The sequence below is a fragment of the Capricornis sumatraensis genome, chromosome 20 (genome assembly GCF_032405125.1).
Source record: "Capricornis sumatraensis isolate serow.1 chromosome 20, serow.2, whole genome shotgun sequence".
Classification (NCBI taxonomy): domain Eukaryota; kingdom Metazoa; phylum Chordata; class Mammalia; order Artiodactyla; family Bovidae; genus Capricornis; species Capricornis sumatraensis.
Genome location: NC_091088.1, coordinates 64,127,620 through 64,145,370, shown reverse-complemented (window position 1 = coordinate 64,145,370; position 17,751 = coordinate 64,127,620). Strand labels below are relative to the sequence as shown.

General features: G+C 43.7%; 1 protein-coding gene across 1 annotated transcript; it reads right to left on the bottom strand.

The window, feature by feature from the left end:
- Positions 1–546: 546 nt before the first annotated feature.
- On the bottom strand, positions 547–8,305 carry LOC138096903 (zinc finger protein 665-like). The gene is made up of 7 exons (XM_068993144.1): positions 8,277–8,305; positions 6,110–6,129; positions 5,732–5,784; positions 5,279–5,405; positions 2,556–3,140; positions 952–2,471; positions 547–867 (listed from the first exon to the last, which is right to left on the bottom strand). The coding sequence occupies exons 1-7, from the start codon at positions 8,303–8,305 to the stop codon at positions 547–549; spliced, it is 2,655 nt and encodes an 884-aa protein (XP_068849245.1).
- Between the last annotated feature and the right edge of the window lie 9,446 nt (positions 8,306–17,751).

The following is a 17,751-nucleotide window of genomic DNA, read 5'->3' as shown; positions in this document are numbered from 1 at the left end:
GTCACACTCACGACATTTGCACTAAAATGTTTCTCACAACTGTCACATCTCCAATGTTTCTCTCTAGTATGAATTCTCCGATGGTTTCTAAGTTCATCATTTCAAGTAAAGCACCGGCCATATACATCATATTTATTTGGTTCCTCTCCTGTCTGAACTGCCTGATGATGAGTTATGGATGACTGTGCCTAAATGGTTTGTCACAATTTTTATATTTTAAAGGTTTTCTCCAGTATGAACTCTCTGATGAACTGCAAGGTTTGCATTCACACCGAAAGCCCTGCCACATATACCTCATTTATATGGTTTCTCTCCACTATGAACTCTCTGATGAACAGCAAGGTTTCCACTACAAATAAACACCTTGCCACATACAACACATTTATATGGTTTCTCTCCAGTATGAACTCTCTGATGAACAGCAAGGCTTGAACTTACACTGATAGCCTTGCCACATATACCACAATTATATGGTTTCTCTCCAGTATGAACTCTCTGATGAACTGCAAGGCTTGAAGTTTGACTAAAGGCATTGCCACATACTTCTCATTTATATGGTTTCTCGCCAGTATGAATTCTCTGATGAACTGCAAGGCTTCTAGTTCTACTATATGCCTTGCCACATACATCACATTTATATGGTTTCTTTCCAGTATGAACTCTCCGATGAAAAGCAAGGTTGGCAGTATGACTAAACGCCTTGGCACACACATCACATTTATATGGTTTCTCTCCAGTATGAATTCTCTGATGAAGAGCAAGGCCTGTTGCTTGAATAAAGGCCTTGCCACATACATCACACTTATATGGTTTCTCTCCAGTATGAACTCTCTGATGAACAGCAAGGCTTGAACTTAGACTGAAAGCCTTGCCACATATACCACAATTATATGGTTTCTCTCTAGTATGAACTCTCCGATGAACAACAAGGTGTCCAGTACGACTAAATACCTTGCCACACAGATCACATTTATATGGTTTCTCTCCAGTATGAATTCTCTGATGAAGAGCAAGGCTTGTTGTTTGAATAAAGGCCTTGCCACATACATCACACTTATATGGTTTCTCTCTAGTATGAACTCTCCGATGAACTGCAAGGTGTCCAGTACGACTAAATGCCTTGCCACACACATCACAGTTATATGGTTTTTCTCCAGTATGAACTCTCCGATGAACAGCAAGGCTTGAACTTACACTGAAAGCCTTGCCACATATACCACAATTATATGGTTTCTCTCCAGTATGAACTCTCCGATGAACTGCAAGGCTTGAAGTGTGATTAAAGGCATTGCCACACACTTCACATTTATATGGTTTCTCTCCAGTATGAATTCGCTGATGAACTGCAAGCCTTGTAGTCCTACTAAAGGCCTTGCCACATACATCACATTTATGTGGTTTCTCTCCAGTATGAACTCTCTGATGAACTGCAAGGCTTGTAGTTTGACTGAAGGCCTTGCCACATACACCACATTTACATGGTTTCTCTCTAGCATGAACTCTCCGATGAAAAGCAAGGCTTGAACTTACACTGAAAGCCTTGCCACATATACCACAATTATATGGTTTCTCCCCAGTATGAACTCTCCGATGAACAGCAAGGCTTCCAGTATGACTAAATGCCTTGGCACACACATCACACTTATATGGTTTCTCTCCAGTATGAACTCTCCGATGAACATTAAGGTGTCCAGTATGACTAAATGCCTTGCCACACACACCACATTTATATGGTTTCTCTCCAGTATGAATTCTCCGATGAACAGCAAGGCCTGTTGTTTGAATAAAGGCCTTGCCACATACATCACATTTATATGGTTTCTCTCCAGTATGAACTCTCCGATGAACAGTAAGTTTGCCAGTACGATTAAATGAATTCCCGCACACATCACATTTATATGGTTTCTCTCCAGTGTGAATTCTCTGATGAACAGCAAGGCCTGTTGTTTGAATAAAGGCCTTGCCACATACATCACACTTATATGGTTTCTCTCCAGTATGAACTCTCCGATGAACAGTAAGTTTGCCAGTACGATTAAATGACTTGCCGCACACATCACATTTATACGGTTTCTCTCCAGTATGAACTCTGCAATGAACCGCAAGGCTTGAAATTTCACTAAAGCCTTTGCAACATTCATCACATTTATATGGTTTCTCTCCCTTATGAGTTCTCTGATGAACTTTAAGTTCTGAGTTCTCAGTAAAGCATAGGCCACATACATCACATTTATATGGTTTCTTTCCAGTATGAAGTCTCTGATGAACTGCATGGCTTGCATTTTGACTAAAAGCTTTTCCAGAAACATCACATTTAGATGGTTTCACTCCAGTATGAGTTCTCTGATGATTTTCAAGGTGTGTACTTTGTTTAAAGCAGTGACCACACACATCACATTTATATCGTTTCTCTCCGGTGTGAATATTCTGATGAACTGCAAGGTTTCCAATTTGAATAAAAGCCTTGTCACCTACATCACATTTATGTGGTTTCTCTCCAGTATGAATTCTCCAGTGAATGGCAAGTTTGGTAGTTTGATCAAAAGCCTTGCTACACACATCACATTTATATGGATTTCCTCCTGTATGGATTCTTTGATGTCCAGTGAGTTCTGAGTCCTGAAGAAAGGTTATGTCACATTCATTACATTTGTAAGGTCTTTTCTTTTTTGTTTCATGGTCTTGGAACAGTTCTGAAGGATGCATAACAGCATTCTCATGTTTATGAGAAAAGCCTTTGCAGACATTACAAGTTCTCTGAGGTGGTAAACCTGAGGTGCTGACGTTTTTCACAACTTGACTACATTCAAAAATTATCCCTTCAGATTGTACCATCTGCAATTCATCCTGAAAGCTTGATCCGTGCCTTTCAAAAGGTCCATTTCCTGCATCACTTCTACTATGATGATCTCTTCCATCAGTGAGTTTTTTGTTATGGGACGTAGACATTTCCTTGTCATTTCTTTCATCGTATGTCCACAGACAATCAAAGTCATGTATATTTTCCTGAATCTTCCTGAGGCGAAAATCTTTGATTTCAAGGATTTCATCTCTTCCAAACATCACTCTTTGAAAAATTTCCCCTTTACCACTGTTTGCTTTGGCCTGTAATTTCTTGATCATATATATATGAGACATATCTACAAGACATAAAGAACCACAGATATTCTATTAATTACAATTCATAAATAAATTATATCCTGTTGAACACATGATATTATACCAAAGGTCATATCCATCCTGAAGAGAATTATGAATCTTCGCAATGATGATCTTAAAACGATACAACACTAAAGGAATATAACTCTTTAAAAAGAGTGATCATAGGTCATTCAAATTAACTTTAGGGTAGTGTAGTTTCAAACACAATCAGAAAACATTCATTTTATGCAAACTCATGTCAGTTCACAATGAAAATGTATTTTCCCACCATGACCTCAAAGCTCACCGTACTTTGTACTAAACACATTGCTGTCTCATAATTGAGGAGAAACAAATGGTACATTGTACACACTTTATGCACACTTAAACTTATTTAAATGGTAAAGAACATACAGGCCTAGAGAGGTGACTCAGTGGTAAAGAAACTGCCTGCCAATGGAGAAGACATGGCACGGGGGGATATAATCCCTGTATAGGAAAGATCCCCTGGAGCAGGAAATCAAAACCCAGTGCACTATTCTTGTCTGAAAAAAATTCCACTGATGGGAAAGCTTGGTGGGCTACAGTTCATGAGATCACAGAGTCAGACAGGACTGAGCAACTGAGCATACAAGCGTCAATCAGGCAATACATGGAAATGGTAAACAAGGCAAAAGAAGCATTCTAATAAATAATGTGAAAAATAAATGAGAGTAACTGTTCCACAAATACTGCATTGAGAAAATAAAGAATTCCGTAAAGTATATATATAAGTTGATGAGCCACAGATACTGAGCTTGCATTGTAAAACTACTCAAGCCCGTGTGCCTAGGGCCTGTGCTTCACAACAAAAGAAACCACCACAATGAGAAACCGTGCTTCCCGCAACTAGGGAGTAGCCCTCTGTTGTCTCAAATAGACAAAAGACCACACAGCGAAAAAGACCCAGTGCAAGCCAAAGGAAAAAAAAAGACTTTGCCTTCATCTCTGTGGGTGCTACAGCACCACTGGCGGGTGCTGTACATTTCACATGTCAAAGAACACAGCTGTAAGTTAGGGAGAAGAAAAATCTCCTGTGACAGTTCACAAACATTAAACATCTGTTTTCTCACAGAACTCTCCCACTTGGAGAGTTTCCCAAACACTATGAATGGTGTGGCTTCCTCTCTGTCCTTGTGACCTGTGATCACAGTGTGGATACTTTCCCACTCATCTGGATGTTTGCTATTAGCACCTCATTCTCCATAATCCAGGGGTCTTCTTCCTTGTGCCACAAGAATGGAGATAACGTTCAGGTCAGAAACAGAACTTCCTACTCAGAAGTAATGCCATATACTGTGACTTCTTCCAGAATCCAACCTTTCTTTTTTAAATCAATGCTTCTGTTATTTTTAATACATTAGGGTACTCATTTCTTCTGGATCAGGTGAGTGTTCGTTGCTGCTTGGTCTTTTCTCCAAGCTCAGCAAGTAGGGGCTACGCTCCAGTTGCAGTGCCCATGTTCCTCACTTGCTGCGGCTTCTCCTGGGTGCACGGGCTTCAGTAGTTGTCCCATGTGGGCTCAGTAGTTGCAGCTTCCAGGCTCTAGAGTGCTGGCTTGTAGCTGAGGCACACAGGTGTAGCTGCTCTGTGACGTGTGGGATCTTCTCAGACCAAGGATCGAACCTGTGTCTCCTGCATTGCCAGGTGTAGAATCCAGCTCTTTTGTCAGCCAAGGAATGCAGACATTATAAACCGACAGAAAAATACTTCTCATTAAATTTACTCTCTGCCTCCTTCTGAATGCACAGGGAACAGTATAATATTCAGTACAACGCGCAGCAGGGATCCAGTTCCTGTCTAAGAACTACTGAACCAAGAACACAGGGCTAAAAACAGGCAACTGGAGATTTCACAGTTTGAAATCAGCTTTATAAACACCTGAGCTGTGGAGAAACTCCTTGTGCATCACACAGTGGGCAGGTCACCTGAAGGAAAGTCAAGTTTAAACGCCTGATGCCAATCAGGAAGCTTTACATGTGTGAGTCAACAAAGTTTTGAGCTTAGTCAAGAAAAACAGGGGATCTCAAAAGGTATAGAGGGAACATGCAAAGGTACCCCAGGGCAGATCCCCACTTCAGGGGGAAGTGACACTCACTCACAGACAGCAGGATCCTGAGAATCTCCACCATCACGTCCTTGTACAAGGTCCTCTGGGCAGGGTCCAGGCATTCCCACTCCTCAGGAGTGAAATCTATGAACACATCCTTGAAGGTCAATTGTGCCTGAAATGAAAACAGATTTCACCAAAGGGCCCTGAGGAGGATTCTTAGTTTCACACAAAATGAGAAGAGGTGAGAGGGGTAAAGCTCAATTCACTTGAAGTAATATACTTTCTGATAGATCCATTAAAAGCTGCTTGAGGCAAACTGTTGGTCTGTAATCTAATGTATAATTTCCTCTTTTTCCCTAAGATTATGATATCCTGCAATCAACATGAATTTGTCATGTATGTGGACAACACATGAAAAATATACAAAGTAAAACCAAGACTGGGTTGTCTATGCATAAGAGTTCCATTCAACACAGTGAGTGACACAGTGTCACTTACTAGATGAGTTACAGCAAGACTGGTGTCTTCAGAGACGACAAAGTCCACAGTGACTTTAAAAGAGCACACATTGTGACGATGACGACATCATCACACTGACGACAGGTGTTTCACCACATCCTACACACTAAGCATTATTCTAAAGACTTCACATGGATGAACTTGTGATCAACATAACAGCACGTTAGAGAAAGATCTGTGTCCACCTGACTGGGGAGAAAACTCTGTCACTCTAAGAAATCGCTCAGATCAAACAGTTAAGAAATGAGGCAACAGCACCTGAGCTCAGCTGGTTGGGAGAGACACCTGAACCTAAAGAATCAACCAGTTAACTAGCAGAGAAGGAAAGAGCATCCACAGAGAGTTCCCTGAGAATACCTGAAACACGTTCAAGGCAGCTGAAATACAATAGAACAGCATAAATGGTCACGATACAGGGTCACACCTTCTCCATGGCAACCGTCACAATGTCAATAATCTTACTACAATTTACATCATTCATGTGATGATGTAGAAAAATCAACACCATGAAATACACTAAAGAGACAACTGAAACTGCTACAAAGCATACACCATTATTTATAAGAGGATGTTTTTGTAATAAAACCATGGAGTTACATATCCATGCATTCATGCATGCATGTGTAAACACACAATTGATTGAAACAAGAAGAGTTGTCTTTATTTTTTTCATTCATTCTATCAAAATGCATTCAGCATCAGCTTTGTGCCTCAAACTTGAAATACAGCAGTTAACATGATGAAGCTTATAATCTAGCAGCCAGCCAGCCAATTTCATCCACAATTTTCATGTTACTACTGAAATCAGTGCTCTGACACAGGCCTGGTGCTAGGACAAGATTAAACAGAAAGTCTTCACCTACACTGAGAAATCAGACAAGGTCTCTGTGAGGAAGAAACACTTAGGATTGGCAAGGTGGGAAATGGAAGAGTGTTGCAAGCAGAGAGAACAGCCTGCGTGTCTGCTCTGAGGCAGGAAGATATTTACTGAACAGAAAGTCAGCCAGTGTGACTGGGACACAGGGAATGCAGATGGGGTGATGCCAGGTAGAGGTAATTTATGCAAGATCTATGGATTTTGGACTTTATTCCAAAAGCTAATGGAAGTCACTGAAGAATGTCCAGGAGGAAAGTTAGATGCTTAGATTTGTTTTTCAGAGCTCAATCTACTGTGTGTGGAAGTTGTTCTTTACCTGCTTACTGATGCCAGACTCTTTGCAACCCTGCTGAGGGCAGCTCACCAGCTCCTCTATCCATGGAATTCTCCAGGCAAGAATACTGGAGTGGGTTCCCGTTCTCTTCTTTCATTATACTTCTTCCTTCAGTAACTTTGTCAACATTCTATTTCTTTTTCAAAGCTTATTTATTTTGCTTATGTTGAGTCTTTGTTACTGTGAATGGGCTTTCTCTAGTTCCAGCTGCAGTGCCCGGGCTTCTCCTTGCAGTGTCTTCCCTTGTTTTGGAGCACAGGCTCTAGAGAGTGCGGGCTTCCATAGTAATGGCTCCCAGGCTCTAGGGCACAGGCTCAGTAGTTGTGGCCCATGGGCTTAGTTGCTCTGAGGCATCTTCCTGGACCTGGGATGGAACCCGTGCACCCAACATTGGCAAGCACATTCTTAGCTACTGTACTACCAGGGAACTCCTCAACATTATCTTATTCTAGTTCAAAAACTAATAATAATAATAATAATACAAGCAGAAAATAACATACAGGAGATTTCTTCCAATCTTTATAAAATACCTGTATTTAACTATACGTGGCCCTCAGTATGGGTAAATGGTTAAGAATCCAATGGGCAATGCAAGAGATGTGGGTTGTTGCCTGGTCTGAGATCCCACTTGCTGAGGGGCAACTAAGCCTATGAGTCTCAATTCCTGAGCCAGAGCTGTAGAGCGCAGGAGGTGCAACTACTGAAGCCGGTGTGCTCTAGAGCCTGGGCTGCAAGACAAGAGAAGCCACCACAATGAGAAGTGTGCACACTGCATCCAGAGAGTGGCCACCACTCACCAGAACTAGGGAAAAGACACTGAAGCAATGAAGTCAGAGTATAGGAAATAAATATATTTTAAAATTGATAATGTGATTTTTATCCTTAGTTTTAGCTATGTACTTATTAACAAAATCCAAAATTTATTATTTCATTCCATTAGGAAAATACTGAATCAAGATTAGTAAAGTTGGAGAATTCCCTCATGGTCCAGTCGTTAAGTTCCCTCACTTCCACTGCACGGTTTCAAGTTCAATCCCTACTCATCGAACTAAGACCCTGGAAGCTGTATCATGTGGTCAAAAAGAAAGAAAAAAAATTAGTAAGCCTGATTTCACAATTTAAATTAGATGGTGTAGCGAACCACTCTCTAGCCCTGACATCGCTTTCTGAACATACCATTCCATTCCATTCCCAAACACTTAAGTTTTCAAGGAGGTGCTCATTTAGTTTTAAATGTGCTATAAAAAGTTATAACTGATTTCCACTCATTGGCCTCTTTTGCAGATTTTCCTGTGTACTGTACATGTTAATACCTGTGGTCCACGTACAGCTTCTTTACCATGGTTGACTGAGAGCAGACAGCGCATCCAGATGGGCCCTCAACAGTCCGTGTTGCCCAACAGCACTGAGACCTCGTCTCCAACCCGTGGGTGAGAAGCCCTGCCCAGGATGGTGCCCAAGGGAGCCTCCTCACAAGGGCCAGGTCACTGGGTCATAGGGAGACCGGACCTAAGTGGAGTTGACAGGGCCTGAAAGAAGGCCCCGGGCGAGTGTGCTTATACAGGAGTCACACAGGATGCTCCAGAGTCAGACACGATTAGCGAGTCCTGAGAACGGCATTTCAGGAAGGCAGTGTGAGAATCCACTGAGAATATGACCCTACCTGAGAAAGAGCCATGCCTGACTCCTGTTCTTTCCTCTTCTGGGCCTCTTTGTCCATGAGTCTTCACAGTTCTATCATGAAAGTTGAAAACATGCTGTTTAATGCTCAGAGTCAACACATCCCTCCTTTCCTCATCCCCAACCACACACACAGGGAAGCCCTAACCATGTGGAACAGACAGTCCTCTGTGGTCACTGTCTCAGGAGGGACTCAGCACAGTCAGCTCCTGCAGAGAGTCCACCATGGGACTTTACCACAATTTCCTTGGATCACACTCCCCTCCTGGTGAGGCCTCACGTACACAGCAACAGGGGGCACCTCCGCTGATCCCAGGATGCCCTTGAGGTCACACAGCAGGAACTGGTCCAGCCCCCTCAGAGCAGAGCGCCCTTCCCTCTCCCAGGGCCTGATCTCAGTCTCAGAAGTGGAGGCTAAGAGCTCTGGTGCTCAGTGCAGGATCCAGATCGGAATCATCTGCAGCTCTGTGCACATTCCCAGGGCGAGGCCCCACCCGAGACCCTGAGGAGCCTGTCTGATCCGGGAGAACCGACTAACCAAAGGAGTATGTGTATACATACCATACACCCTGTGAGCATGTGACACATGTGTACACTGTGAAATATTTATCACAATCCACTAATGAACACATCCATCACCTCCAAATTCCCATGTTCTGTGTGTGGTGAAATCACCGATGACACACTCTCCTGACAAATTTCCAGCATGAAGTAACAGGACAGGATTAACTATAGTCAGCATGCTGCACATACCTCCCCAGGAAGCACTCATTTTACAACTCAAAGTCTGTACATTTTGACCAACATCCCCCCATCTTCCCCACCTCCCAGCCCCAGATGACCACCCTGGGGCTAGTGAGTTTCATTTTTTTTAATATTCCATATAATGGAAGGACATATAATACCAGTCTTTCCCTGTCTTAATTCAGTTACCATAATATTCTCTACATTCATCCAAGTTATCCCAAGTGAGACAAATCTCCATAACTGTTTACAAGAAAGTCACTATTGAATGAACAAATCTTTATCCCAAGCTACAAAAATAATGAAATGTAAAGAAAGCAGAAAGCCAAAAGTAAAACCTACACAAAGAACATGTTGAAAGTTCCTTGAAAAGGCATCATGTAGTAAGAGTCAGTCAGTTCTTGCCCCATTTCTTCTCTCGCATAACCTCTACTCCTCATCAGGAAGAGCGAAGGGGGTGACCCACACCTGAGAGAATCAAGTCACTGCCACAGCCCCCACCTCAACAGGCTCTACACATGCATGCTCTTTTAATACAAATTATTACAAAATACACATGCCTCACAGACAGAAGTTCTGCAATTCTCATTCTGATCTGTATAATTTAAAGAAGCAAGATTTGCATTAGATTTTAAAGCCAAGAATCAATGTATAACGACTTAATAATTCTTACCCAACTGATTCAGCACTCTTCCAGATCTAGTCCCCACCATCACCTGCACACTAGCTGTTTTCACTTCATTTGGTTGATCTGTTTCCCTGCTTCTTTCTCCATCTCCCTTTCTCTGCTTGCATCTCTGCTCTCCTGCTGTGCCTGTCCTCCTCTCTACTTCTTCCCTGCCTCCCATCCCGCCTCTCGCTGCCATCTGTTCGCCTTCAAGTTGCTTTCTCTCCAACCTCCCTGGTGATCCTCAGTCTCCATGTATTTCTGCTTTTCTTCTTCCACCTCTGCCCTCCCTTCCTCCCAACTCTCTGGCACTCCCAAGTGGCTATGCTTCCCTTCAGCTCGCTTTTTTTCTCAGCTCCTCCAATCACTAGGAGTCCCCGTTCTCTCCCACCAGGATATTGTTGCTCTGGTTCCAGCTCTTGTATCCCCTTTGCGGGGTGTGTGAACTGCCTCTCCACTGTCGCCCTCTTTGGGACCCCTGATTTACAGCCCCTCTCCCTTGAAGGCTACAGAAGGGGGTGGTAGAAGATGAGATGGTGAGATACCATCCCTGGACTCAACAGACCTGGATTTGAGAAAACTCTTGGAGATACAGGGCTTCCAAAGAGTCGGAATGAACAACCACATCTCCCTATGTTGCTCACCCTTAACTCTACGGAGACCCTGCTTTGCTCTGAATTTCTCTCCTTTCCCCACTCGCTCCTTTCAACGCTCATTCTCTTTCATGAAGCTGTCTCTTCCAAGTTCCTCACAATCCTCTTCACTGCCATCGCTTGTCCCACAGGCTTTTCTCAATTTTCCATTTCCCTAGGAGTCGCTGTCTCTGCTTCTTGTGATCCCGCCTTCCGCCCACTATTTACAGGGTAGGAGACTGAATAAGAAAGGCCCTCCCGCAAGAGCCAAATTCCAGCGGGTGGTATTTGGGGCCGAAGTGGGTGTCACGTGTGGGTGTCACGTGGCTGGTTCAGGTCAGCTCTCTCCATTAGGGATCAGGGGAAAGGTCACTCTGAAGGGCAGAAGGACCGGCCAGAAGAGACGTGAGGACAGACGGCTGGGAGAGATGGGGTCTCAGGAGCGGGGCGGGCTCCCCAGAATCCCAGGACCGGGGAGAGAACGCTGCCCCTCCGGGGGCGGGGCGGCCGGCGAGGCCTCCAAGGCCCGAGAAGGAGAGGCTGAAGAACGTGCAGCGAATAAACCACCTCACCTAATAGAATTGTATGTGGTGCAGAAAGGATAGAGGGGTCAGTGAGGTCAGTAAACGGTTTTAAGCCGGGAAAAGGTGCGAAGCTCAGCGTTTCAGTGTTCCAGAAGAAGGAACCGGCTTCAGTGCAGACTTAAACCAAAAGGCACGCGCCCCTACGCCGCTTTCGAAGACGTCTGAATTTGCTGGGAGTGGTGGGGCAAAAGCGGGGATTTAGAGTCAGGCCCAGAGATTAAAGCGTCTGCCTCCAACGCTGGAGACACGGGTTCGATCCCTGGGTCGGGAAGATCCCCTGGAGAAGGAAATGGTAACCCACTCCAGTATTCTTGCCTGGAGAATGCCATGGACGGAGAAGCCTGGTAGGCTACAGTCCACGGGGTCGCAAAGAGTCGGAAACGACTGAGCGACTTCACTTGACTTCACTTCAGAGTCAGTAGCGACCCTCAGATCCGGGGTACAAGGAAGAGGAGACCGCGAGAGGTAGGTTTGACTCCAAAGACAGAAACTCACCCCGCGCTGGGACCTTCAGTCGCCGCTCTCCGCCTCCGCGTAGGTCACAGTGCGCGCACGCGCAGACAAATTGCTGAACCGCCTGCAGGCGGGGCCAGGCCGTCAGCGGGTGGGTGGTGGAGAGAAGCCGGACCAGCATAGGGCCTTTGAAAGGTGAGGCGGAAACTCGCTGAGTGGCGGGGCGGGGCGGAGCGTCCCGGCGCGGAAGCGGGGCTACTCGTTGCGGAGGGACGGGGCTACGCCGCGTGGGGCGGGCGCGTCGGGGCGGGCTGGGCGCGGGCGTCGGGGCGGGACGGGCACGGCGTTGGGGCGGGGCGGGCGCGTCGGGGCGGGGCGGGGCGGGGCGGGCGCGGCGTCGGGGCGGGGCGGGCGCGGCGTCGGGGCGGGGCGGGCGCGGCGTCGGGGCGGGGCGGGCGCGGCGTCGGGGCGGGGCGGGCGCGGCGTCGGGGCGGGGCGGGCGCGGCGTCGGGGCGGGGCGGGCGCGTCCCGGCGCGGCGGGGCGGGGCGATTCGGCGCAGGGTGGCGAAGCGTCGCGGCGCAGAGGGCGGAAGTGAAGTGAAGTGAAATCGCTCAGTCGTGTCGGACTCTTTGCGACCCCATGGACTTTAGCCTACCAGGCTCCTCAGTCCAGGCAAGAATACTGGAGTGGGTTGCCATTTCCTTCTCCAGGGGATCTTCCCGACACAGGGATCGAACCGGGGTCTCCCGCATTGTAGGCAGAGGCTTTACCGTCTGAGCTACCAGGGGAAACTAATTCAATACTGTGATCACTGCTAAAGGGGACTGCAGCCCCGGGACTGCTCCTTGGAAGTAAAGTTATGATAGAACTACATGGTGTATTAAAAAGCGAAGGAATGACGTTGCCAACAAAGGTCCCTATAGACAAACTATGGTTTTTCCAGTAGTCAGCTAGTTCAGTTCAGTTCAATCGCTCAGTCGTGTCCAACTCTTTGCGACCCCATGAATCGCAGCACGCCAGGCCTCCCTGTCCATCACCAGCTCCCAGAGTTCACTCAAACTCACCTCCATCGAGTCAGTGATGCCATCCAGCCATCTCATCCTCTGTCGTCCCTTTCTCCTGCCCTTTCTCTATGTCCCGTCACTGTCTTATGTATGTGCATTTTTCATGTTCTAAAATTCCCAAACAACGTACTGATGTGGATTTGTTAGAGTAAGGCAGGGAAGGAATGTAAACTAAACGTTAAATCTGGGTCACAAAATGTGGACAGAAAAAATTACGCTAAGGAAAAACTATTGAAAAAACAAATAGGGTGGTGGGATTTGAAACAATATCACTGAAACATATATTGCCATATGTAAAACAGATAGCCAGTGGAAGTTTGATGTTTGAAGCAGGGCACCCAGAGCCAGTGCTCTGTGAAGACCTGGACAGATAGGCTGGGGAGGGAGGTGGGTTCAGAAAGGAGGGGACATATGTATGCCTATGGCCAATTCGTGCTGATGGAAAGCAAAAACCATAAACCATCACAATATTGTAAAAAGAAAAAAATTGTAAAAATACATTTAAGAATGAACAATGGAGCATATTACTTAATTCTATAATGTGACATTAAGAGTTGAATATCCCCTGGACTTCTATTTATTACCTAATAAATAATTCCAAACATTAATGTTCCTAATGTTCTTAGGCTAGTGTAAAAGTCTCACAGGCATTAGACAGTAAATAGCAATTTATCCGTCTAGTAAAATAGATTAATAGTAATTTATACCATCTTCAACACGCTATAGAACAATAGAAAATATGTGTAAAGCAGGAAAAGGAACATAATAAACTCAAAGCACGAGTAAACATTCAGTGTTTTGTTAAACAGTCTCACAATGTGTTTTTGTTTTTTTTTAATGTTTGACTACTGACATCTTTAGACTTTATTTGGTGCCATCTTCTGTCAGTGGTTGACTACAAAGTAACAAGAACCGAAACGCTAGGGACTGAATATATGAAATTTCTAGTTTAGGAAACAAACAAGTTCCCATCATATAGTGTGCCTTCTAAATTATTTCCAGGGCTTCCGTGGTGGCTCAGGGGTAAGGAATTCATCTGCCAAAGCAGTAGACAAGGGATTGATAATTCCTGGTCTGGGAAATTCCCATATGATGTAGAGCTCCTGACCCCATGAGCCACAGTTATTCAGCCAACAATAAAATTTTTTTTCAGAATGCTCCAAGCTCCAAAAGACACGTCACTTTTACCCTTATTTCCAAAGGTTTTTATTTCCTAATTTTTGCGTGTTTATTATTCCTATTTTCACTTCATGTAAATCTGGCACATCATTTTATTTGGGCACAAAAGATAACATTGGGAAATATCATATAGTGCACATATAAACGGGGGGTAGGTTTTACAGGGCCAGAATCTATAATTGCTCTGCTATGGACATAGTGTGCAGAGAATAACTCAAGTGTGTATTGTTAGTATACAATCCCAAATTGTCTATTTGATTTCACCATGCAAAGAACCTCTTAGAGGTTCTTTCAACCTTGAGAGTCTTTGGGGCATTGCTAGTTTCTGTTATGAAGTACTGAGGTGGATTAAAACTGTGTTGTTGGAAGAAACATGATCCATTCAGAGTTATGGATGAAATGATACAAATTTTATTGGAGCACAAGGCTTATGATACATTCTGTATAAAACAGAGGCACATTGTAAATGGCAGCAGGTAATGATGAAGCAGATACATGCACATCCTGTTTCTGGTTCCTTTGATTAACATTTTTGAAGAAAACTGCTCTCTTCAATTTCCAAGTCTCCATTAATCATTTATACACAACAGCATTTGCTAGTTAAGGGAGAAAAGGACCACCATTTCCCTGGTACTATTTCTCCCACACAATCAGTCCTGAGTAACCTGTCAACTCCCCTCCCATGAAAAGCCCAAGTCCCTCAATGTCCAGCCTGCTCTTTGCATGGTCAGATGGTAGAGCATTCAGTTCTTTAACCACGGTGACCTGTGTACAAAAGGGCACCCTGAACATGATGAGCATGCTGACTCATCTCATGGTTTTACATGGTTCTCTGTCCCTCGCTGATCCTAATTCACACACCATTGAATTTGATATCTCAGTGTCCCTGTTTTACCAGGATAGATAGATATAAATGAGCCACACCTAATGAAGTCAGCCCCTTCATCTTACTCATTTCTTTGCAGAGACCATCATGAAAGTCTCTAAGAAAGCTATAAGAATTTAAAACTTTCAGGAAATAAAGAACAACAATGTGATGTTCTCAAGAAAATTCAACTAATTAAACACACACTGAAGATAATGGGCCATTTCCACACATGTGATTAAGCTTCAACATACTTAATTATTCTGCAGTAATATTGTAGGTTAGTGCTGGAGAACTGAAGATTTATTAATTCCTCAAGTGAATTCTCTCTTCTGTGATCTGCTGTAAGAACTGTCACAAAAGATGGCCAAATTCATTACAATTGTAAGGATTCTCTCCAATATGAATTTTGGGGGGGACTCTTGAGGAAATATTCTTTTCTTAAACATGTTTCCAAATTCGGTATAGTGTATAGTTTCTGACACGCATGAATCACTTCATTATGCCCATGGTGTGAATAGTTCATGGAACAGACTACACAATATTCATTACCTGTCCAAGTTTGATCTCCATATATATCCTGTCATGTTCCACAGTTTTGATCTTTGAGTTAAAGCTTCAGTGTGCACGTTACTTTTCTGTGGTTTCTGGGAAAGACATATATTCTGAAGTCTAGTGTACTCTGAACCCTCCAGAAAGCCCTTGCCCGTGCATTTCTAAGACTTCTCTTCACTATGGAGTCTTGTCTAACACTTCAACTCAAAGTGAAAAATTTCCCACTCCCATTGCATTTGAGCATTGCTCCAGAATGTTCCCGAATTTGGAAGTTTGGTAAAATCCTTCCCACAAATATTACATTTATGTGGTTTAACTCCAGGATATATACTCTTACACACCTAAAGAGTGAGCAGTAACTGTGAAAACTTGCATAATGCATAAAGAATAAAACTGTCAAAGTGTAAAGTATTTGGTGAATCCTGAGTTTAAGGCAGTACCTAAAGGTCCAGCCATATTCTGTACACTGGTAAGGTTCTCTCTAGTATGGATCATCTGATGGCTAGTGCAATGTGAGCCCCAAGTAAAGATTTTACACACTTGTGCCACTTGTAAGCTTTCTCTCCAGAGTGACTTCTTTACTGAATCCTGACTTAGGATTGTCTAAAAGCCCTGACACACTCATTACACTGATATAGTTTCTATCCAGTGTGAATATTCTCAAGAAGCCTAAGGTGTAAACACCTGACAAAAGCCTGGACACACTGATTACATTCGGATGGTCTCTCCAGTCCATCACCTGATGTCTTTTGAGGCCTGAATGCCACCTGAAGGATTTGCCACACTCTTACATTTGTGTCTCTGCATTATGAATTCTCTGCTGATGGGAAAGATGAGACCTGTTATTGAAGCCCTGGCCACACACATTATATTTACATCATTTCCTCCAATCTTAGAAGGGACGGACTGTGCTCTAAATGTATGGATTCTTACCAGTATGAATTTTCTCATGTTTTGTAAATAATTGAATGCTTTCCAAAAGACTACCACATGCACTATGTGGGTATAATTTCCATTCAGAATTAATCACCTGATGGTTAGTTACGTCTGAACACAGAACCAAGGCTTTGCGCCACCTACCACATTCGTGAGGTTCCCTCTAGTTCAACTTTTCTGAGGGTCAAAAAGTTGATATACTTTATGACTGAAGGGTTTGTCATATAAATTCCATTTATGTGGTTTCCCTCCTGTATGAACTGCCCAACGGTCAGTTGAGGCTAAACATGCACTAGAAGCTTTACCGTATTTCTTTCATTTGTATGCTTTCTATACAGTATGAATTCTTTGATTAATTATAAGGCCTGAACTCTGACTAAAGGCTTTGCTACACTCATTACCTCTGCACTAAAATGTTTCTCACACTTGTTGTATTTGTAACATTTTTCTCCACTATGAATTATCTGATTTCTTAGATGGTCATCTCAAGCACTGCCCACATACATCACACTTCTATGCTGCCTCTCCTGTATGAACTGCATGATGGTGAGGCTAGCTGTGCAGCAAAATGTTTGTCAGAATGGCTACATTTGTAAGGTTTCTCTCCAGTATGAATTGTCCAATGAACTGCAAGGTTTTCATTTAAAGGCCTTGCCACTGAGATCACATTTATATGGTTTCTCTCCAGTATGAATTCTCTGATGAATTCCAAGCTGTGGGTTTCCAGTAAAGCATCAACCACACACAACACATTTACACGGTTTCTCTCCAGTGTGAATTCTCCAATGAATTGCAAGGTTTCCTGTTTGACTAAAAGGCCTTGCCACATAGATCATTATTTATATGGTTTCTCTCCAATGTTTCCAATGAACTGCAAAGACCTGCAACTGAAGACTTTGCCACATAAATCACTTTTCTACACTTTTCCTCCTGTATGAACTGCCTTATGGCAATTTAAGGATGACTGTGCACTAATGTTTGTCCTAATTGTTATACTTGTAAGCTTTCTCTCCAGTATGAATTCTGTGATGAATTGCAAGGATTGAATTTCGGCTAAAGGCCTGTCCATATACATCACATTTACATGGTTCCTCTCCAGTGTGAACTCTCCGATGAACTACAAGGCCTGAATTTCGACTAAAGGCCTTTCCACACATATCGCATTTATATGGTTTCTCTCCAGTATGAACTCTCTGATGAACTACAAGCCTTGCATTTACACTAAAGGCCTTGCCACATACATCACATTTATATGGTTTCTCTCCGGTATGAACTCTCCAATGAATTCCAAGGTGTGACTTTCGAGTATAGCCATGGCCACATACTTTGCATATGGTTTCTCTCCAGTGAACTCACCAATGATGTTGAAGGTGTGTATACTGTTTAAAGCAGTGGCCACATACATTACATTTATATGGTTTCTCTCCA

Coding starts and splice junctions, on each gene's coding strand:
- LOC138096903 (XM_068993144.1), bottom strand. CDS start 8,305: ATGGTAAAGAAGCTGTACGTGGACCACAG. Junction 6,130..8,276: donor AAGCTGTACGTGGACCACAG/GTATTAACATGT, acceptor ATTGTATTTCAG/CTGCCTTGAACGTGTTTCAG. Junction 868..951: donor AATGTGATCTGTGTGGCAAG/GTATTTAGTCGT, acceptor ATATGTGGCAAG/GCTTTCAGTCTAAGTTCAAG.